Source organism: Giraffa tippelskirchi, chromosome 14 (genome assembly GCF_054371585.1).
Source record: "Giraffa tippelskirchi isolate mGirTip1 chromosome 14, T2T-mGirTip1v1.2.pri, whole genome shotgun sequence".
Taxonomy (NCBI): domain Eukaryota; kingdom Metazoa; phylum Chordata; class Mammalia; order Artiodactyla; family Giraffidae; genus Giraffa; species Giraffa tippelskirchi.
Window position 1 is genome coordinate 61,808,622 of NC_137288.1, and position 23,418 is coordinate 61,832,039.

Here is a 23,418-nt window from a genome sequence, read left to right on the forward strand (position 1 = left end):
CAAAAAGAGCGACTTTCACTTTCGTTTTCTCACCTATAAAATGAGGGTACTAATAGAACCTTTCTCACAGCTTGTTGTGAATATTAAATAATACTTGCAAAGTGCTTAGAGAGTGCCCAGTGAACTATAAACATGCTCAATACACATTATTCATTATTAGTATTCCACACATTACCATTAGCTTGAGGTTTTTCAACACATGCTTCATCGATTTTTTTTCTTTTTATTAACTCTTGTTTGGAATGATCTTGGAGACACTGTTGATGATGATGAACAACTAGAAATTGCCCTCCACGCTAACTTCTTGGTACCTTGGCCAACTTTAAATAGGTCTCACCAGAAAAAAAGGAATTAATAGCAAATGGCAAAGGATCAATAGCAGATTAAAAAAAAAAAAAAACTTCAGGTAATACTCTCCTAAGCCTTATAAATTAAAAAGAAAGGTTGGCAACAGAGATACCCTTAAGAAGAAAAATGCTGAGAAAAAAGCACTGAATCCACATATACTTTAAAAGTTTTAAAGAAAGGACATACCTTATCATCAAACTTGTGTGGAAGAAAGTGAGACATAAGCTATTTAGAATTTACTTTTGATGCAACTATACAATTCCACGGTCTTAAGTTTGCCATCAATTGCTCTCCCAACATCCCATTCTCTGTCACAATTACCAGAGGCAACAGAACATCCGAAGGGTTAAAAGAGGGGGAATATCAGCCCCCAGCCATGCGCTCACTGGACCCACCTCCCTGCCGCTCTGTGTTTACAGGATTTTATTTGCATAGAAGAACTGCAGGAGCTCAGGATGGTAGTGGCTCTGAAAGAAATTGGCAAAGGGACATGTGAGGGAAGGATCCAGTAAACCTCTTCGACTCTAGAACGAGTAGATGGTCATCAAAGGCTGAGCTTGAGGATAAACAACTTTCGGGTTCTCAGAGGAGGAGGCATCATCCCTGGCTTTCACCCAGAGATCTAAGACGGGTGGCGCCAGTGGTAAAGAACCCGCCTGCCACTGCAGGAAACATAACGCAGGTTGGTCCCTGGGTCAGGACGATCCCCTGGAGGAGGGCATGGCAACCCACTCCAGGATTCTTGCCTGGAGGATCCTGTAGCCTGGCGGGCTACAGTCCATAGGGTCACAAGGGGTCAGACACAACTTAAGCGACCTAATACACACACACACACAGATCTAAACAGGAACTGCCAATGTATTTTGTGCACAGTCCTCTGGGCATTTTGCCATTTACATTGCGTTGTGGGTCAGTTACAGTTGAAACATTCTCAGCCTGAGTTGTTTTATGGGGATAACTCCCTGGTGTGCCGACCACCTTCCGCGTTAACACCGGCATCGACTGCGCAGGGACTGGAAGAACGTCTCCTGCCCTCGCTCACTCACCAGCTGCCGGCAGAGTTTAGGGTTCCTTTGATCCTCCTCATTCTGGAAGCTGTAGTCCTTGCTTTGTCTCAGATACGGAGAACAGGCTCGAAAAGTTGTTTTGCAGGCCTGAGGGAAATAACATTACCACCTTATGGTCAAAAACACGAGAGTTTTATAATCCCAAGCAAGGAAGAGGAAAGCACCAATCTGTGGTCTGGGGGCCACTGAGAGTGTGAAAGTCACTTCCAGGAAGTTTGAAAATTTGAATCTTAAAGGATTTATGCTTATGTTTTTTATTTTTTCATACTTTAAGCTTTTTATTTTGTATTGGGGTATAACTGATGAACAACGCTGTGATAGTTTCAGGCGAACAGAGAAGGGATTCAGTCATTCGTGTACATGTATGCATTCTCCCCCAAATTCCTCCCATCCAGGTTGGCACATAACTTTGAGAGGATTTATGCTTATGCAATGACCATGTCTATAACCTGGGACTGGTGGGGAAGGCAAAGCTTGAGTTTATCACAACCCTTCCTGTCTCATCAAAAGTAGTGCTGGACTGCTATATTTAAATGGGTAACCAACGAGGACCTACTGTGTAGCACAGGGAACTCTGCTCAATGTTATATGGCAGCCTGGAGAGGAGGGGAATTTGGAGGAGAACAGATACATGTATATGTATGGCTGAGTTCCTTCGCTGTTCTCCTGAAACTATCACAACATTGTTTGTTAATCGGTGATACCCTAACACAAAATAAAAAGTTAAAAAAACAAACTGTTTTAAAAAGTCGTGCTAGATTCCTAAATTCAATCTCAATCTCTCTCCCTCCCTCATGCACTGCCTTAAAGAAGATCAGTGATTTAGTGAAACCCTTTGCTGGGCTTCCCTGATAGTTCAGTTGGTAAAGAATCCACCACCTGCAATGCGGGAGACCTGGGCTCGATCCCCGGGTTGGGAAGATCCCCTGGAGAAGGGATAGGCTACCCACTCCAGTATTCTGGCCTGGAGAATTCCATGGACTGTGTGGTCCATGGGGTCGGACACAGAGACACAACTGAGCGACTTTCACTTGCTCCTGATGGTTTTGAAACTCTCACCTGCTCTATAGCAGCCCTGAGGTCGAGCCGACCGCGTTAGAACAGATTTTCTTCAAAAATGAAACAAAAGTTTCATGGCTCAGACAGTAAAGAATCAGCCTGCTATGCAGGAAACTCGGGTTCAACCCCTGGGTCGGGAAGATCCCCTGGAGAAGAGAATGGCAATCCACTCCCAATATCCTTGCCTGGAGAATCTCATGGACAGAGAAGCCTGGTGGGCTACAGTCCATGGGGTCACAAAGAGTCACACACAACTGAGCGATTAACACACGTCTCACTTTTCATAGGCAGCTAAGAAGCCAAATATGAACCAGGTGGGAAATCTGAACCAGGTGTGGTGACAAAAGCTAGCTGGGCGTGAGCCAATCTCCTCTGAGAGGAGCCACTGCCCCAGAGAGTCAGCCAGCCCCCCCCCCGCCCCCTCTCCGTTATCCTGACTGTATCTGGCAATGACAGGGGCCTGGACCAGGCAGGCAGGGCAGGAGAAGATGGAAAATAACACCCCTGCTCAGAGAGGAATCAATCAGGCATCAGAGAGGCACTTTCTCCAGGACTCACTCGGATGCTCCTCTGAGCGTCCGTCCACGACGGAACTGGCCGCAGCTGAGGGCTCGGCATCCTGACTCAGCAGGGCTGCCTCCCCGCTCCCTCGGCAAACAGTGTCGCAGTTTCAGGCGGTTCCCCGGAGAGGCTCAGACTTACCTTCGCCACCTGGACATTCCTGTCCTGTAAGTGGGTCAGGAGGGAGTCCTGAGTCTGCTTCACCTGACGGGTGAAGAACCTCCTCCACTTCCGTCCAGCAAGGGCAGCCAGTTGCCCAAACAAGACAAAGGCCGAGTATCTCAGGCTGTCATTCTCCTGTGGGTCCCCCATGAACAGAACAATGAGCCCCGGTCAGTACCATGAACAGCTGCATCACGGGACAGCACAGCCCTGTTCCCTGCACATTCCAGGTGGGCCCTGACCTCCCGTCTCAGCACTCAGCCGGCTGGGCTGGGGGATGGAGAGGAGACCCCCTGAGTCTGTGCTGAGGCTCTCCACCAGCAGACTCGGGCATCACTGTGGCTACTCTGAGCTCCTCAGATGTTTTCTTCATTATTTAACGTTTTGGAGATTGACAATGTTTAAGGCGTTCAAAATTCAAAATAACCAAGTATTATGGGCTTCCCTGGTGGCTCAGATGGGAAAGAATCTGCCTGCAATGCAGGAGACCCAGGTGTGATCAATTCAAAATAAACCAAAAAGGTTTATAAAAAAAAAAAAAGTAAGTCTCCTTCCTACACTTCTCCACCTGCCACCAAAGTTCATTCCCCACAAACTCATATATTTTGTACACAGCCCTCCGGAAAATTAAGAAGGAAAAATAAAATATATATTATTATATATCCCTTTCCTGCATTTTTTACACAAATGGACATGGGCCATTCCACTGTTAGGCACCTTGATTTTTCATCAATCTCTCTGGGAGTTCTTTTCTGTTAGGCACCTTGATTTTTCATCAATCTCTCTGGGAGTTCTTTTCTGTATCAATCCAAAAAAAGGTTTTTTGGGGGGTGGGGAGGTCTGTGTCATAATTCATTTGACCCACTCCCTGTTAATACTCCCAGCATTTTTGCCAGGCCATCTCTCTTTACTTTGGTCTGAATTCTCCCACACGCAGCAGAAATCATTGTTTCTTTCCTAACATCCTGCCAGCTCTCCAGCTCTGGATCTGATCACCTGGTGTGTCCCTGACTCCAAGTCAGTGGCTTCAGTCCTTTCTCTGTCTCCCCAAGGAGCTGTCTGGTCCAAGCATTTCCCTGTCCAGGTGGGGAGACAGCAGGGATTTGCCCAGAGTCACAGGATGAGGGAACAGAGAACCAGAGTGTAACCCAGTCTCCTGACTTGATGGTGAAGGAATTTTTATATCAATGTTTCCTGATCCTCACCAGCTCCAGGTGAACCAGAGGGAACCAGATTGGGACGGGCCTCCTCACCTAGAACTGCGGGGCCACAGACATTCAGGAAGACTGGACACCACTGATCTCTTGTGAAACAGTTTTTCGCACGTGTGACACATACAGAAATTGCTTTAGTGTTGCACTTTCTCCACTGTTCTACCAGTATGTGTGTGTTTAATTCAATTCAGCTAGCATTCATTGAGTCCTGGCTCTATCTGAAGCACTACCCTGATGCTATGAGAGGTACAGAGATGTGTAAGGGGGTGTCTGTCCCCCCGGGAATCTGCCAATCATCTGATGGGGACACAGCACAGGCAGGCAGGGAAGAATGCTGACAGAGTCACAAACTGTCAGAAAGAGCTCCCCACGAGGATCCCCAGGTTTACCATGACGAGGGCTCTCTGATCACTTAAAACGATCAGATTTAAAAAATGATTGCATGAGAAAATGGGTTACCTCTTTACTCCTTAAAGCTAGGCCCGGGGCGAGTTCCTTGACCCCCGCAGCCTCAGTTTCCTTAGTCACAAGATGTAGCTGATAAAAAGAGTTCATACGCCCTTAACCAAGAAACGTGGGGCCAGAAACTTCTTGGAATTCCATTTTTCACCTCTCAGATACGGTGTCCTTAAGTGTTTGTTTTATGTATTACACAACACCCCCACGGGAGGGTCTGCAGCAGTACCCCCGCAAAGCAAATGTGCTTGGAAAGGAGACTGAGGAGTTTCCCCTGAGGCCCTCGAAGTCCTCGTCCTCCCCAGCTCCTCCTCCTGCGCCCCCCACACTCATGACTTTAACGCCTAACTGCTCCTCTCCTCTGGAGGAAATCCAGTTTGCTGGCACCATGGTTGCTGATGTGCACAAAGAATCCTCCCTCTTTCAAGACCCATCTTTGAGCACCGTGTAGAAAATCCCATGGACAGAGGAGCCTGGTATGCTACAGTCCATGGGGTCGCAAAGAGTCAACTTCACTCACTCAAACACACATAGGATTCCATCATCCATCCCCCCACCCCGCCCCACCCAGGAGGGTTCACTGTGATGGAGCTGTGAGTATATATACACTGATGACGTTGAAGCCCACGTGTGTTCAATGACATTCCTGAGACTTGATAAATTAGGATTGATATCCCGATCCCCGGTCCTATTTAAAAAATCCCTCCCTTCTTCCCTAAGGCTGAACACTCCTTTCAGGGACTCTCATGCTTGGAATTCTAGAACAAAGGCTTATGCTGTACCTCCACCCTCAAGATCACATGGCAAACAAGCCCTGGCGATTAAGATGCACCTCCAGAGAGACTTAGAGACACCTCCCTGGAGATACCTGCTTAATATTTCAGGGAGGTGGAGCGGAGACCTCCCTCCCCACCCCAGAGAGCCCTGGTTCACATCCCAGAGCGCAGGCCTCTCTGTCTCCCTGAGCAGGAGGGGAGGCAAACGTCCCAGCAGCTACTCATAATCTTCAAACTCCATACTTTGCGGGTTTCCCTTCCTCCCATGGGGTGCAGGCACCTGGCTCTCACGGAGTTACTCCTGAGGAATCAGGTGTGTGGGACTCATGCAAGATGCTCTGTGAGTAAATGCAAGGTCTGCTCCCTGCTCCCAGGTCTTGCCTGTGTGTGTGTGTGTGTGTGTGTGTGTAACTACGGTAAGCTAACTGATCAGCTCCCGAGCCCTCACGTTCTGTGTCCATGCACTTTTCGTTCAGCCTGCCTTGTCACCCAGCAGTTAAGAGGGCAGGCCCTGATTGTAAAGCAAGTATCCTCCAATGAAAAATCAATTTTAAAAACTAAAATAATAAAATAGATAAGCAACGAGGATATATTGTACCAAGAATTACAGCCATTATCTTGTAACAACTTTTAATGGAGTATGAACTATAAAAATACTGAATCACTATGCTGGATACCTGAAACTAGCATTGTAAATCAACTATTCCTAAATAAAAACAGAACTCAATTTAAATAAAAAAAAATTTAAAAACAGAAAAAAAAAAAAGTTCAGGCCCTGGGCAGAGGGCCTAGTTTCATATCCACTGACTTGCTCATGGTCCCTGGGCAAATTACCTAACCTTTCTAGGCCTGGATTTCCTCCTCCATAAAGTGAAGATAACAGCGCCTGCCTCACTGGGTTATCATGAAGATGAGACGATCCATGTAAACTGCCTGGCGACATGCCTGCACACAGCTGAGCTGTGTGCAGAGCTCACTAAACATGAACTACTCTGATCATCACATTTGTAAGAAACCATTGAACACACGTGGGCGTCATCATCGTTAAGTGTGCATATACTCACGGCTCTATTACGATGAACACTCCTTGAGGGGTGGTGACGGAATCCTACATGTATTTATATGTCTTCCATAACCCCCAGCACAGTACCAGTCTCTCAACAAGAAAGTTGAAAGTGAAAGCCGCTCAGTCATGTCCGACTCATTGCAATCCCATGGACTATACAGTCCATGGACTTCTCCAGGCCAGAATACTGGAGTGGGTAGCCATTCCCTTCTCCAGGGGATCTTCCCAACCCAGGGATCGAACCCAGGTCTCCCACATGGCAGGCAGATTCTTTACCAGCTGAGCCACAATTTCTTAATAAATAGCAAATAACAGAGGCCTTGTTTCCTGAGCAACGCGTCACCCGAGGCCCACTTTGACTTTAAGAACCTGGAATCTTCCCGCGTTGTCTCACTTACATCATCGAGCAGAGTCCGGGTCTGGAGGGTGATGTCTATGAAGAAGGAGCCCAGGCCTTTCCCCTGCATCTTTCCCAGGATGATGGTCAGGGTCTTCATGCTTTCATGGATGACTTCAGAACTCACTGGGTCATACAGACCGTGCACCAGCAGGTCTAGGACAATCTTCTTATACTTTCTCACCTGTTAGCAAGGTTTGGAAAGTATTAGCAGCACAGGAATCGCTCCGCATGGGTTGGAAAGCAAGTCCACTTCTAATCATCCAATCACCTGGGGCTTGGACTAAGAGGTCATGGCTTTCTTTAGCACGGGATGCAATAAGTCTCAGCAAAATAACAAATGCTTTCACCAATCTGACCCAAGAGCCCAGCTCAGCCTTGAAAGAACAGAAAGAGCAGTCTGGAGCCTGACCTGTGGGTGGGTGAGGCTGTGGCCTACTGGGGACTTTGACAGAAGAAGAGACGAAATGGTCACTGAAGTTGACAGATGCTGAAGGAAGAAGTGGGGAAAACACCTTTTCCTAAACAAACATAAATTCTTAGAAAAATTAAACTCACCGGAGGGTGATATCCAGCCATGTGTTAACCTTGCCTGCAGTTCTGTATCCCAAGGCTGATGATACTGAGGAATGATGACCCTGAGCTGACCCATGAGGGGGGGGAGCTGACCCCAGAGGCTCACAGAGTCACATGAGCCTCTGCACAGTCTCCTGCCCTTGAGGGTGGAAGGAGCCAGTGACTTTGAGAGCTTCTGACCTCTCAAATGTCACAGGGTGATGCTCGTTGTTCCCATGGTTCCCTTAGATCCCATGGCAGACAGGACGGGGAGACACTCTCCTGCTGACTGTGAAGAACTAACCTGCCATGCTGTGTGAGGGCGGCCTCTGGGAGCCGAGGACGGCCAGTCAGCAAGGAAAGAGGGACGTTAGTTCTACAACCGGAAAGCACTGAATTCTTCCAACAGTTCCCAAAGCTTGGAAGATGACCCTGAGCTTCAGAAAGGAATGCAGTCCTGCCCACACCTTGATGGCAGCCTTGTGGGCCCCTGGGCAGAGGACTTAGCTGAACTGTACCTGGACTCCTGACCCAAGGAAACGGCAATATAACGAATGCCAAGCCATGGAGATCTGTTACACAGCAGTGGACCCTCAGTCCTGGGGACTCCAGGCCATGAGGGCAGGCCGAGACCCCCTGCCCTTCCTACCTTGTCCGGGGTCTCACAGGCCATGGTTCCCAGGCCTCTCATCACCATATGACGCTTTTTAACACTGGGGTCCCGGGCTGTCTCTGCCAAGATGAAAAACACGTTCTTCAAAGGTTCCTGCTTCTGGAGCCTCAGATTCCAAGAGACCTAGGTGGTGGGTCAAAAATACATTGATTTAAGAGTGTTCAGAGTGACACCCTACTCATCACCAACCCTAATCCCTCCCTGTAAGAAAAACCTGTTTTGCTGCTGAATTTTCCTCCTTTCTCCACCTAAAGACACCTGGCTTTTGCTGGGAATATATTGTTTAATCTACATATTGGAGAAAAGAATGGAGGAAGAGAAAAAGGGGTGGAGAAAAATGATGCAGAGCTTATGTTGAGGTAGGTTTGGGGGGATTACAGAGAGGGGTGTCTGAGCAGCTGTGGATGTGACAGAACTGAGAAAATGGGGCTTTAGGAATGTTCATGCGATCTGAGAAGCCCGATCTTCATAGGACAGGGGAAGCTGTGTTCCCCAAGTCCCAAAGAAGGGTTTCCTTGACCTTTTTCCTTCCACAGCTCTTCCTTGTTTTTCTGCTCCACCTTGTAGCTAAAGCTTGAAAAACATGTCTATACTCACTTTCTCCAGCTCCTCTTCTCCATTCTTTCTTGCACCTTCTCCCATCAAGCTGATGGCACCCATACCCCTTCCCCCACTCTCTGTCCCCAGTATGACTAAATCCCAGGGTTAATTCTGTGTTCATTTCACTCAACCTCTCAAGAGCCTTTGACAATATTAGCAAAGCACATCGACAAGCATTTCAGGGCACCTGAAATATGTCCTACCCCAGAATGCAAGCATCTGAACAATGAAGATTAGGAAAAGAAATGCATAAATAATGCATATTGGGAAGCACCACGTGGCTGATGCAGAAATCTGGACTTCAAGGACTAAACTCTAACTGTAGGGCAAGAGACAGGATATTAGAGCTTTGAGCCCTGATACCAAGAAGGGCTTGGTGTCCTGGGCATCACAGAACGTGGCAATGTGTTGGAGTCAGAACCAAGACAATGCACGATCCAGGCAAGATCCAGACAAGATCCTAATTATCCTTAGTAGAGGGGGTGGGATGGGGCTGGAGACGAGACCCATAGCCCTATTTGGTGTTTGTGTGATTACCAAGGCTCATCAGTATTTCTGAATATTCATTGCAGTTCTTCTATATTATTATCATTAAGTTCGCAGCAAGCTAAATTCTTCCCAACTCATCTTCTTGTTATCCTATAAACATTTCATTCGTGTTAAGAGCTGCCATCAAACTTTTTTTCAGAAGAGGCACCTCAGTAGAAGGAATCCGCAGCACACATATCACAAGTAGCTGCTGAGACAGCCCAATTGTTCAAAATAATTTGTCTCAGACCTTGGAAAAGAAAGACATCAATGATGTGCTTTTCTTCTTGGGCTGGGTGGTGGGGCTGGAAAGGGGCTGGCCCAGCATTCTTCCCGGTGTTTGGTCCATGGAACTAAAAAAAGAACAAATCATCATATGAGCCACAGACACTCAAAGCCTTGTGCCAGGGTAAGGCTATAAAGCAGCAGCATCCTTGAGGTTTGTCCTGGGGAACCTGTCACCAAGGGGATGGACCAGTCACATCAGAAGATAAAAAGTGCAGCACCTGCATCTCAAATCATCAGGGAAATACAGATCAAAACCACGGTGAGATACCACCTCTGGGGGCGCACCCTCGGTCAAAGACTGCAGTGGGTTAGGGCTTATTCATGAAGAACCAGGTGCTGAGCCATGCTCTTTGTTCTTCTTTGTTTATATACAGTTTGCAATTTTACCACGTGTGTATATTATTTAAAATACATTGGGTTGGCCAAAAACCCAAATGAACTTTTGGCCAACCCAATACATTATAAATAAATACAGCTTGCAAAGTGATTCTGATCTGCAGCCTGGTTTGAGACCCACTGGTGTAAACCAGCGCTTCTCAGACGTGAGTTATCAGAGGAACTTGTTAAAATGCGGATTCAGACTCAGTGGGTCTGGGGTGGGGTTTCCTACCTTTCTTACAAACTCCCAGGTAACATCAAGGCTGCCAGTCCTGAGTACCATGCTTTCAGGGCAAGGATGCAAAGTTGGAAGCTACAGGAGATAAGAAAAGACTATGCGCTGGAAGTGCTGGTAGAGACACCCCACTGCATGCAAGAGAGCTTTAAAGGAAAGGCTGAAGCATACTGCACACATCAAGATTCCAGTGGGATTCCATGTGGTATGTTTCATGGGAGAAGTAATAATAACAATTAAAACAGGAAAGTGGTAAAAGATAAGGCAACAGGAAGTAGTTAAAGGCCAGCCATGAAGGACAGACTAGAGAGTTTAGTTTTAATTGTAATATTAAATTAAATTTGATTAGTTTAATTATATAATTAAATTTAATTTAGTTTTAATTTAGATATGAGTAAACCATTGATTTCTTTTTAGATGAAATCCATATAACATACAATTAACTATTTTAATAACGTTGTGCAACCACCACTTTTATCAGGTCCTAAAACGTTTTCATCAAAGAAAATCCCATACCCATTAAGAAATCACCATTCTGCCCTCCCCCCAGTCCTGGCAACCATTAATTGGATTTCTGTCTCTATGAATTTACCTAATTCTGGATATTTAATATAAATGGAATCAAACAATATTATGGCCTTTTGGGTCTGGCTTCTTTCTCTTGGCATGATGTTTCTGAGGTTTATCCACATTGTAGCATGTACTGGTACTATTCCTGTTCGTGTCTAGGTAATATTTCATGGTATGGAAAGGCCACATTTCCTTATCCATTCATCTTTTGATGGACACTGAGTTGTTTTCACCTTCTGGGTACTTCGAATAGCACTTCTATGAACAATGGTGTACAAGTGTTTGAGCGTTTGCTTTCAATTCTTTGGGTATATACCCAGGAGTAGAATTTCTGAGTCATATAGTGATTCTTTATGGGCTTCCCTCGTAGCTCAATCGGTAAAGAATCTATTAGCAATGTAGGAGACCCGGGTTTGATTCCTGGGTCGGGGAGATCCCCTGGAGAAGGAAATGGCAACCCACTCCAGTATTCTTGCCTGGAGAATCCCATGGACGGAAGAACCTGGTGTGCTACAGTCCATTTTTGGTTTTTAGTTGTAGAGTTCTTTACATATTCTGGATGTGTGTGTGTGTGTGTGCTTAGTGGCTCAATTGTGTCTGACTCTTTGTAACCCCATGGATTGTAACCTGCCAGGCACCTCTGTCCATGGGAATTCTCCAGGCAAGCATACTGGAGTGGGTTGCCATGTCCTCCTCCAGGGGATCTTCACAACCCAGGGATCCAACCCAGGTCTCCCATATTGCAGGAGGATTCTTTACCATCTGAGCCACCAGGGGAGCTCCATACTCTGGATATTAGACCCTTATCAAGGGCTTCCCAGATGGCACTAGTGGTAAAGCACCCGCCTGCCAAAGTAGGAGACCTAAGAAACGTGGGTTCGATCCCTGGGTTAGGAAGATCCTCTAGTGGAGGGCATGGCAACCCCTCCAGTATTCTTGCCTGGAGAATCCCATGGACAGAGAAGCCTGATGGGTACAGTCCATGGGGTCACAAAGTCACACATGACTGAAGCGACTGAGCATAGCACAGACCCTTATCGGACATTTGATTTACAAATACTTTTTCCCATTTGGTACAATGTCTTTTTATTTTCTTGATAATGTTTTTTATGCACAGTAGTTTTTAGTTTTAACAAAGTCTATCCATTTTTGTTGTCATTGTTGTTCAGGCTTTCTGTGTTATATCTAAGAATTCACTACCAAATCCAGTCACAAATATTTACCCCCTATGTTTTCTAAGGTTTTTATGGTTTTAACTCTTAGACTGTTCATCCATTTTGAGTCAATTTTTGTGCATAGTGTGCAGTAGGAGTTCAGATTCGTCAAAACCATTAACTCTTGTTTTGGTTTTTAAGTAGGAGAAATGACAGGCATGTAGCTACAGTGGTTCTTAACCCTTGGAATCACCTGAGGAACTTTGAAACATTTAATGCTCTGTCTACACCCCAGACCAAGTCTACCATCATCTCTGGAGGTTGGCCTTGGAATCAGTATTTTTCAAAAACTCACCAAGTAATTCCAATATGCAGTTACCGAATAGACTAGTGACCAATCATCTTGTTTTGCCCTGGTGATATTGTGATTTATAAGAAGAAACATATATTTGGTCTTGGCCCTATTCCTGGCACAGAAGTCCTAAAATTCTTGGAATTCCCTAAGTGATTAGAACCATAAAAGCATCTTCTCTTATGCTAATAAAGTGGCCCTAAGTCATTTAAAGTTGAGGGCTGGTTGTCAGGGGAACCAATCCAGTGATCAGAGGCCTAGAACTTTCAGTCTCACCTCCTCTTCTCCTGGGAGGAGAGAAGGGCTAGAGATTGAGTTCAGTAACCAGTGGTGAATGATTTGATCAACCGTGCCTAGGTAAAGAGGCCTCCACAAAACCCCAAAAGAATGGAGAGCTTCCAGATCGGTAACCACATGGAGCTTTAGGGAGGGTTGTGTACTTAGAGAGGCAGGGAAGCTCCTTGCCCTTTCTCCACATCTTGCCCTGTGCATCTCTTCCATCTGGCTGTTTCTTAGCTATATCCTTTTATAATAAACCAGTGATTCAGGAAGTAAAATGTTCCTCTGAGTTTTATGAGCTGCTCTAGAAAATTAATCGAACCCAAGGAGTGGGCTGTGGGAACCTTCAGTCTACAGCTGGCTGGTCACAAGCCTGGTGACAACCTGGACTTGGGATCGGCCTCTAAAGTATGGGGACTGAGCCCTTAGCCTGTGGGATCTGATGCTATCTCCAAGTAGTGTCTGAGTTGAACTGAACTGAACTAAATGGAATTGAATTGTGGGGTACCCAGTCAGTACCCATGGAGGAACTGGAGAATAGATTGGTGGTGTGCAAAAAAACACACTGGGGCTTGGCCCTGACGGGACACGGGACTTTCAGAGCTAAGAGCCGAAAAGTCCTGGGCAAGCCAGGACAAGTTGGCCCTGCTAATTTTGCTGGAGTTTTGAATTTATTTTTAATGCAGGTGACTGCTAGAATCCAGTCCTGTTAAACAGCCATGCTTCGGAACATTTGACTCTGTGACCTGGAGGTACACGGGGATTTGGTTTCTCCATCATCTTTGCCCCCCTACCCCAACCCAAGGTGGTTTCAGTAATGCTCTCTTAGTCAGAAGACACTCAGGAGACCCATGAAAACACCTCTTCACCCTGTAACCCCTGTCTCTATTGCTTCTTCATCCCTGGACAGCACACCTCCCCTCACCACTGCAATGAGGGACCCCCAAACCCCCCAGAACACTGCACTCCCACTAACTAGCAAGATTTTTTTTTTTTTACTGCAATATGGCATGTTTGATCCACAAGGATCAAACCCACACCTGCGCATTGGAAGAGTGGAGTCTTAACCACTGGACCACCAGGGAAGTGCCCCAGCAAGATGGTTTTTGGTGCTTGAATAAAGGCGTTCTCATACACTTCACACTGAGCCAGTGGTTCTCACACCCAAGTGCATGTCCGAATCACCTGGAGGATCTGTTAAAACACAGATTCCCAGAGCCCGTCCCCAGGGTTTCCGATTCTGTACACCTGAAACAAGACCCATCAGTCTGCATTTGTAACAAGCTCTCAAGGGATGCTGGAATGTTCCCAGTCCAGGCACCACCACACTTTGAGATCCAGGGCCTTTAAAAACAGAAACCACAGTATTACTATGTCATCCTCTTCCAGAATGAAGGGATTTAAAAATTTACACTGAGGCAAAAAAACAAAAAAATGTTTGGTTGTTCCTTTCTGGGGGATTTCTGGACACAACCTTTTGTATCAAAGGAAGCTGCCACTCCTCAGACTGAATGCTCTGGACTGGAGCTGATGGGCGCTGAGCTGTGGGTATGCAGAGCTTAGAAGAAGAAAGTTCCCTCGAGCTGATGGTCACTCCCCAAGGAGGGCACAGGCCTCAGTAATAAATAGCTGGTGTCCCTGTTCTGCGGCATAAGAAAATCATACCTGAAGCTTCTCCCCATCATGCCTGAAGGAAGGAAAGCCAACCTGCTTCCCTGGTCTTCACTCTGGCCTCTCTTGCAGGATTAGCACAGCACGGCTGAAGGCTTTAACCACCCAGGCCACTTCCCCAGGCCTCAGAAGGGAAAGGCCTCACCTCTTTCTTAAAATTTTATTTATTTATTTATTTTTGGCTACACTGGGTCTTCATTGTTGTAGGCAGGTTTTCTCCAGTTTCAGTGAGCAGAGCCTACTCTCCAGCTGTGGCTCGAGGGCCCTAGGGTGCATGGGCTTCAGTAGTTTTGATTCCTGGGCTTTAGAGCACAGTACACAAGCACAAAAGTTGTGGCACACACGCTTAGCTGCTCCATGGTATGTGGGATCCTCCCAGACCAGGGATCGAACCCGTTTCCCCTGAAATGGCAGGCAGACTCTTAGCCAATGGACCACCAGGGAAGTCCCAGCCTTGTCATTTCTTAAGAGGCACATCTAATAGAATTTAAGGCCGTGGAAGGCTCTCAAGCTGAGCAAAGTACGTGAGGTTGAGCACCCGCTTGGGGGATTCAGTTCTGTTTAGAAAAACACAGGGCCCCACAGTAGCTCACCAACTCCCACCTCCCCAGCACAAGAGAAAAACTGTGATCTCGCTTAATCTGGAAGTGTCAGGCTCATCTCCATCTTTGGGGCGGGGAAAGCAAAGCATTTCTCACCAGGTTGGCTGCCCCAGAGCGCTTGTTAGAAGTGCTGGGCCTGCTCTATAATTATGGGATCAGAGTTCCACGGAGCAGAGGGCCTGATCCCATTTACAAGATGCCTGGTGACGGTCCACACAGCTGGCGTAGAAGAACTTCCAGAATATTCAGGAGGAAATTAATCAACTCCAGAAGTGGCAAACTCCACTTACCTAAGGCTGCACATTGAAATTCTCTTTCAAAATGAAATTAAAATCAGGCCGAGCTGTACAGGCTATGATTTGAACATATCTCTTGGATACTATTCTTAAATTAAAGGTTTGCTTTAAAAAATACAACAAACATAAAAGTTACTTTGGGGATTCTGAGCCCTTCAGCTGAGTTTTGTCTCCCGAGCTTGTGGCCTCTCAAACGCCTCCCTCCACTCACCTGCCTTGCTGCCTACCTCCCTCCTCCTCTCCTCAAATTAAGCCCTTTCAACCCAAACCAATCAAACAAAAGGATCATCTCCACCTGCTGCAAGACAGGATCTCCAAGAGGAATGTTATAAACAAACTATGAAGAAACAGAGTATGTGGATTTGAAGACTTAGGTGTTCATGCATGCACACTAAGTCGCTTCAGTCGTGTCCAACTCTGTGCGGCCCCAGGGACAGCAGCCCACCAGGCTCCTCTGTCCACGGGATTCTCCAGGCAAGAATATTGGAGTGTGGGTTGCCATTTCCTTCTCCAATTTAATCGCTAAGTCACGTCTAACTCTTTGGAACCCCATGGACCATAGCCCACCAGGCCCCTCTGTCCATGGGATTTCCCAGGCAAGAATACCAGAGTGGGTTGCATTTCCTTCTCCATAGGTGTTCCTAACTCCACCCATAAGCCCAATGGCTCCCAAACAGCCGTTCTTCGCTACGAGAGCTGGGTTCTTCTGCTGCGTGACTCAGATGCCTGAGTCCGCTCAGTCCGGAGGACACCTGGACGCCTTGAGCCTAAGGCCAGGCTCTGCTTGGAGTTTTGTTCACCCCTGTGCACATCCTTCAATGAATTCTTCCCCCTCTGGGAAGTCCTTCCCTCTGTGCTGATGACCTGCCCCCAATGGGGACAGTTTCACCGTCACGGCGCCCCTGCAGCTTGTCTTCATGGCCCCGTTGTGTTCTTGCCTGGTCTTCAGACATGCATTTGGGGTGACTTAGATGAGTTTTGCCCTTTAGGCTAACTCCCAAATGCCTTTGCAAATTAAATTCCTTCTGACTCAAAATGTTAGGTTTATAATCAATAATCTTTTAACTCATTAAAACTAAAAGCTATATTATGAAGACCAAAATTCTTATCTGCTAAATGAGGGAGAGGGAAAGAAACTTTAGGTTTGCAACAATCCTTCCAACACTGAAGTTATTAATGATAACAATAATATTAGTAGCTACCACTACTGGACACTTGTGTACGCTAGACAATATATTTAGCACTTTGTAGACACTGCAGGAGAGGCTGTTTAGCTGACCTCTACTGAACCAACCCGCCAGGTTAACCATATTCTGCAGGCCCTCTACGAATGGTACCCACCAGTGCTTGCGGCTCATAGTGCTCACTTAACTTCTGCTGCGTTAGTCTTCATATGCTTACCAAGAATCAGTTTATAACAGCTGTACTTGTTACTGTAACTGTGAATTTTAACTATGATAGAAACTGATGAAATTCAGAGAAAGGGAGTTGTTTCTGTGAAAGCAAAATTGAATATTTTGGGAGGTTTCAACAATGGGAAGTGGCTAAAAAAAAAAAAAATGCTGTCCAATTAAGATTTGTGTGGGTGGACAGAAGTTTGAAAACAGTGTTAATAATCTGGAATGATTTACTGGAACTGAGATGTTTGTACAGAAAGTGATTTTACCTGAGTCTTCCCACATGTCTTTAAGTTCTCACTACATTGAAAGAAACCCATCTAGACCTCACAGATGCAGTCTTATGCATGTGGCTTATGCAAAAAAGCTCAAAAAACACCCCCTGGAGGATTCTACGTTCAAAGAAAAAGCAATGGCCCCACATTAAAGACTGGGAAATTCTACTTTTTAAGGTAAAATATTTGATGTCATATTTTATATCAACATCATGTTTTATATCAATAATTCACTCCTTCAACCATAAGCTCTCTAAAATCCATTCCCAATCTCTCAAATAAGAAGTCTTTGTTTTATTTCATTTAACCTTTACAATAATCTTGACAGATATGTTTACTTATGCCCACTTTAGAGGAGAAACTGAGGTTTAGAGTAATATAAACCACCTATGTCCATGGGTGTAGGCTCAGTCACTTCAGTTGTGTCCGACTCTGCGACCCTATGGACTGCAGCCCGCCAGGCTCCTCTGTTAATGGGATTCTCCAGGAAAGGATACTGGAGTGGATTGCTGTTTCCTCCTCCAGCGGATCTTCCCCACCCAGGGATCGAACCCGCGTCTCCTGCACCTCCTGCATGGCAGGCGGATTCTTGACCACTGAGCCACTGGGGAAGCCCATAAACAACTCAAATTAAAACAGCTACTAGCAGAGAGGAGTTTCAGATGCCAAAACTACACTTCCCATGACTGTGTTCTAAGCCTATATCCAGCACCTAGACGATGTCCTGTGTGCTGGCCAGGTAAGGACACACCGCAGAGACACTTGAGTTGAAGCATCAGTATCTTTTCACCCCACCCCCATCTAAAGCTCTTAATACAATGATCTTAATATAATAATCTATAATCTATTGGTCATAGATAGATTGACATAGTTTGTGAAAAGAAAAGAAAAACGTCTTCATCAAATTGCCTACTACAGTTTTACAAAGGGAATATCAACTCTCTGACACGGTGACCCAAGTGACATTCCAGAAAGGTCTGGGGATGCAAGCGGGGCGTGCCCTCTTGCAGCCGCAGCCCGCAGCCGGCCCTTACCTGCGGTCACGTGGCGATGCGGCAGGTGCGGCCGGAGCCCGGGTCACCGCGCAGAGCTGCTGTTCCTGGGGTAGCCGCCAGATGGGATGACTCGGCTCAATCTTCCCAGCCCTGAATTCCTAACATAGAAGAAAGGAAACGGGAAGCAGGGTCTGTTCAGGATAACGGGTCAGCGCAGAGTGCTGGAAAGTGAGACTCAGATGAGGAAAAACAAAACAAATCAAAGTTTAGATGGGATTGAAGTGGGGGAGGGGACCGACCTCTGATGACCACAACGTTGTCCTAGGTGGACACAAGCCCCCTTGTACCCTTTCCTTCCCCAGACCGGGATGAGGTGTTTTTCCACCTCTCTGTGCTGTGTTCGCCCCTTATTCGCCCCTCACTCCGAGTCCCACCCACAGTTTCTAAAGAAAGGACTGCAATTCTGAGGCTCCTTCGCCTGCGCGGAATGAGACGGCCCTGCCCAGCCGCGCTCCCGGCCGCGGTCACTAGATGGCGGCATCACTCAGTGGACCGGTTCCAGGGAGCCCCCGCGCACGGCCGCCGCTGCGGCGCTTCCCTCCCCTCCCTAATCCAGTTGGAGCGGTTTTGAATCTCAGGACGGGACACTGTGTTCCCGGCCAAGCGGCTTCATTGTGACTGATTGCTGCACTACCAGCCAGAGCGTTGACTGTTGATGCCCCTTCCTGCCCAGCAAACAGGTCCTGAAAGGACTGATTTGAACTCTCAATAATGTAAATGATTTATTGGGAAAACTAAGCCAAACAAAACAGCCTGTGTATAAATAGTACTTGCGCAATTAAAGAGCCTCTCTTCCATCATTCTTTCTTCCCTGGACCCTCCACCCAAGAGCATAAATCTATTTGTTGATAATTATTTACTGTCTGGGTGTGTGTTGGGTAACTTGGGCAACGCGTGAGAGAAAGGAAAAAGTTCTATTTTTTTAAAGTTCTAGGAGCTTATGGTTACGCTAATAGGTAATGTTTATTTAGTATTTCTGAGTGCCAAACATTGGGGTAGATAGTGTGTAGACTATCTTGTTTGATTCTTAGGTTAGTAGTCTTAATTTTGATCCTTATTTTCATAATGGGGAAATTGAGGCACAGAGCTGACCCTGCTCAAGGTCACATGGTTAATTAGTGGCAGAGTTAGAATTCAACCACAGGTGGGCTCACAGCTTAGACCCTTAGCCATGATACTGGGCAGTGGGCAAGTTTGGGAAATCTAACTGGGAGACAGGTGGACAAATATAAACTGAAGTATATCAGAGTGGAAGTTTGGAAGACAAAGCAGAGGGAGAGAAAATGGATGCCTTGAGGAAATAAGAATGAGGCTAAAACAAAACCCTCTTTGGGCATACATGGGCACCCAGGTGACCTCCGAAAATGCAGTTTCAACAGGAAAAAGAAGCTAGACTACAGAGTTAGGAACTATGTGGAGAGAGGGAATGAAGACATCTTGCTCCAAAAGGAAGGCGATAAAGAGACTAGAGGAGACAGCAAGGTCAAGAAAGGCACTCTGGTGTTGCTGTGTGATTTTAAAATAGAATACAGCTTGGACGTGTTTCAAAACAGTTGCAAAGGAGACCTAAGAGGTAGGTAGTAGAAGCAGTGAATAGTAAAATAGGAGCAGCTGAAGGGAGGGATCAAGGGGACAGGGGAGAGAGTTAGCTCTGCGGGGGAGGAAGAGAGGACCCCCCCCGACCCCTCACTCCTCAATTTTTATCTGAAACTAGGAGAAAACGACAGAGATGGAGATGCATCAATGTGAAAATGAGAAGAATGAGCAAGTTCAATTCATCCAAATCAGCCTCTATCTTCTTAGGAAGACCAGAGTTGGATTATCTGCCAAGAGTGGGAATAAGATTAGGGAGGTCATATCCTTGCACTGAACCAGTCTATGCAGTGCTTAGGATGACCAAAAGCAGATAAAATTAAACCAGGCCACAGAAGCAGCTGGAGAAATAAAATCTATGCTGCAAGTGTCAGGATTCTCTGCCAAATCTCACGGGTGACTCAGGGCTGAAATATACCTGCGGCCCCCCCCCCGCCCCACCATGGACGGAAATACAACAGATAGACTATTAATAACCCCTCAGGTCTAAAGTTTCTTTGTATTCAGGTGTTGAGACATTTGGCAGAGAATTAACGTGTTCCTAATTTGCCAAACGGGAAAACAAAAGGGCAGACAAGTTTTCCTGTTTGGCTTCAAGTCATAGAGAAAATCTGGGCACAACCAGAATTGGTACTCAGGAAGCATGCTGATCCAAATTCTGCTCTGTTAAACACTTCCCACAAAGAGCATGGACACAGCTAATGACCCCAGACAGTCCCAGACACAGTACAAACCTGGGAAGCATCCAGACCAGGACATAATGCCCAAGGAACAAAGGTTCACCTAACACGGCCTTGGGACACAGCACAGCTCTTCTGGGAATTAGAAGCCTCTTTGATAATTCGATTGCAACAGATTGATGTACTTATAACACAATATCCTTCACATACTGTAATTATTTCATTTTATTGTTTAACAGCTCTATTTTCACTCTCTCAATTAATATTTCCTTATTGTCAGAAGTTCAGGGGCTGATGCCTCTGGAAAAATCTTAGAGGGTAATAATTGAGTCTGCTGTTACTGATGAAAAAAGATAACAGGCAGAACTAAATTGGTCAGCAATTCACTGTCAACTTAGACTTGGCACGTGAGGACAAATGGCTGGCAGCGATCCACACGGTTTCCTCTTTAGGGTCAGGATGTTCAGAAGACCCTCCTTCTGTACTTGTGTGTGGTCTCATCAGGAAACTTGCCTAAAAGGGATGGTTTTGAGTTTCTTCCCTCTCATCTTCTTTCAGGAAATACCTCCAGGTCAGGCCAAACTCTCCCGTGATTTTCACTTCTAAAAAGAAATCTAATCAGCTGCCTGCTCAGCCACAAATTAGGAATGCCAGTTTCTCATTCATTCTTTCCTTGTTCTTCAGTTGCTTATGCAGCTCCTGGTTTCAACAAAGCAGAGCGCTCCCAGGTGGCACTGTGCCCTCTGGAGACCACAGAGGGCAGAGGGCAGACATGGTCTTCCCTGTCCGTAGAAGCTGGTAAGCGCCCAGGAGAGGAGGTGACAGAGAGCAGCCCCTCAGGCTATCGTTCGTAAAAGTATGCACCTCAGCACCTGGGCTTACTGGAAGGAGAAAGGCAAAGGTGCTCCAGGCTGCAGGGTCCCAGCTGGAGGACCCTGGATGAGTCAGGGAACCTTGTGCTCCCCAGACTCTTCCACAAGACCTCGCCACCCCCACCCCGCACCAGTGGAAGCCCAGAGCTGCACACCGCAAGCAGGAATCCCTTGGGAAACTCTTCTCAACCATCACCCTCCACCATTTGCCTCCCATTGGCTTCCCTTGTGGCTCGGCTGGTAAAGAATCTGTCCACAATGTGGGAGACCTGGGTTTGATCCCTGGGTTGGGAAGATCCCCTGGAGAAGGGAAAGCCTACCCACTCCAGTATACTGGTCTGGAGAATTCCATGGACTGTAGAGTCCATGAGGTCACAAAGTGTTGGACACAACTGAGCGATTTTCACTTTTCACTTTCTACTACATATCTGGTTTGTTTTAATAGAAAAGCAACAGTCCTTTTGTTTCAAATCTTTGAATACAACACCATAAGGAGAAGCACAGGGTTTATCCCTCTTCTACCCTCAGCCACAGGGAGGCAGGAGCCTACCTACGAAGTCTCTCCAGTTTTACCAACTATGAGCAAGAAGCTGCTCCCAGCCATTTCCTTGTCCAGCCCAACATCTGGCTGCCCTGCGGTCTGTTTTCCTGATTATATCACTTGACAGTCATTGTCAGTACTGAAAGCAAGAATATGTTCCAACTTTTCTGTTAAGTAGCCTGAGATGATCTCGGAAAACAGTTCGCTACTCAAACCAGAAAACCCACAAAGTCATGCAAATCGAGAGGTTCAAATCTTCACGTTCACTACCTGGACCACTGAAGTGTGCGTATCTGAAAAGCCGGCAAGTCTCTGAAAGAAAGTCAGCTTGCAGAAGCAATGTGTGCCCCTCTGTCGTCCCAGTGGCCGACGGCCCAGGCCGAGAGGGCTGGCACAGGGTTGATGGGCCCTAAAGAGTGCTGCGTGTTTGTCACAAATGCTTTAACGTGCAGAGAGTGATCCTGAACTAATCTGATGGCACTTCTCACTGGGCATTGAGCTCATCCAGGTGAGCAAAGCCCCAGGGTGTGCCTCTGGGTTTACAGAACTCATGGTCGGATTAACCCCCATGAACTCCTGCCACTGTCCAGCGAATCTTACTAAAAAGGGCAGATAGTTGCACAGAAGAAAACGACGCCCCAGAAGAAACTGAAGAAGCAAAACCTTATGGTGCAGGAATAAACTCAGCATAAAGTAAGTGCAAATAAAAGTAAAAAAAGAAGTTCAAGTTTTGTTTGTTTGGTTGGTTGGTTTTTTATGACCCCATGGACGGACTCCTTTGTCTATGCATGGGATTTCCCAGGCAAGAATACAGGAGTGGGTTGCCATTTCCTTTTTTTTAGGGGATCTTCCAGACCCAGCGGTTGAACCTGAGTCTTCTGCATTAGCAAGCTGATTCTTCTTTTTTCTTTTTTAAGAAGTTCAAGCTTAAGCATCTTTCCTATCTGAGACATTAATTACCCACACCATCACCAGTACCCCCATACCATCACCAAAACCCCTACTACTTGCAAAAATAATCATAAAAATATGTAAACATTTCCCAGCCCAATTGATTCAATTTATAGCAATCAATGAACTGTGTTGAGCGACGGTGTTAAATAGAATCAGTCGAATCCAGAAAATATTCCGTGCTGTCTTACCTGAGCTGGGTGATGAGGCCTCCTCCTCGGAACTCATCCTGGTGGAAGACGAAGTGATTACTCCCAGGAACATCGCTGCCCTTTAAACAAGCTCAGGGCTGGCCGTCAGTTGCGTTTTTGTCCTTGAAGTTGAAACATAGAGCGGATTGGCGTTTTATCACGAGTGGGAAATGCATAATAAGGCCTTTTGGGGCTATCTGTCCCTGATAGTTGCTAGAGATTCACTACAGGCCATGCTATTTTGCAAACTTTGAAAATTTTTGTGTTCGTTCCCGGTTTCAGCAAGGGCCCAGGGAGAGAGCCCCAGGGGCCTCACTGTGGCGGAGAATTGAAACAGTAGATAGTGCGCGAGTCAGATCAAGCCCGCCAACATGATCGCAGATCACACGCTCCCTGCTTTTCACATCCCCAGGCGTCCTCATGCTCTTGGTGGTTCTGCGCCCGCAGTGCTAGGGAGGGGATCACTCTCAGGCCTCTTCGACAGTAGGGGTTGAGGGGCTGGCAGAGTGAATAGGGGTCTCCCCCAAAGACGCCAAACTGGTTGATGGGACCTGGCTTCCTCTGCTGCTTTGAGCA

General features: G+C 46.5%; 1 protein-coding gene across 7 annotated transcripts; it reads right to left on the reverse strand.

Annotated features, from left to right (window-relative positions):
• Window positions 1–489: 489 nt before the first annotated feature.
• MRO (maestro) lies at window positions 490–22,897 on the reverse strand. 7 transcript variants are annotated; one of them, XM_081562126.1, is made up of 8 exons: window positions 22,843–22,897; window positions 17,994–18,112; window positions 9,713–9,815; window positions 8,311–8,457; window positions 7,108–7,290; window positions 3,177–3,332; window positions 1,395–1,502; window positions 490–815 (listed from the first exon to the last, which is right to left on the reverse strand). In XM_081562126.1, the coding sequence occupies exons 3-8, from the start codon at window positions 9,809–9,811 to the stop codon at window positions 762–764; spliced, it is 747 nt and encodes a 248-aa protein (XP_081418252.1). In that variant the 5' UTR covers window positions 9,812–9,815; window positions 17,994–18,112; window positions 22,843–22,897; the 3' UTR covers window positions 490–761. The 7 variants fall into 7 exon arrangements, with proteins under 7 accessions (XP_081418252.1, XP_081418253.1, XP_081418256.1 ...); XM_081562127.1 differs by lacking the exon at window positions 22,843–22,897 and adding an exon at window positions 18,254–18,480; XM_081562130.1 differs by lacking the exon at window positions 3,177–3,332.
• Window positions 22,898–23,418: the final 521 nt, after the last annotated feature.

What these genes read in the sequence shown, in the direction of transcription:
- MRO (XM_081562122.1), bottom strand. Translation starts at nt 9,811, where the DNA reads ATGGACCAAACACCGGGAAGAATGCTGGGCCAGCCCCTTTCCAGCCCC. An exon ending in CCCGGACTCTGCTCGATGAT is followed by an intron (nt 3,333 to 7,107) that starts GTAAGTGAGACA and finishes GGGGACCCACAG; the next exon opens with GAGAATGACAGCCTGAGATA. An exon ending in GGAATGTCCAGGTGGCGAAG is followed by an intron (nt 1,503 to 3,176) that starts GTAAGTCTGAGC and finishes TATTTCCCTCAG; the next exon opens with GCCTGCAAAACAACTTTTCG.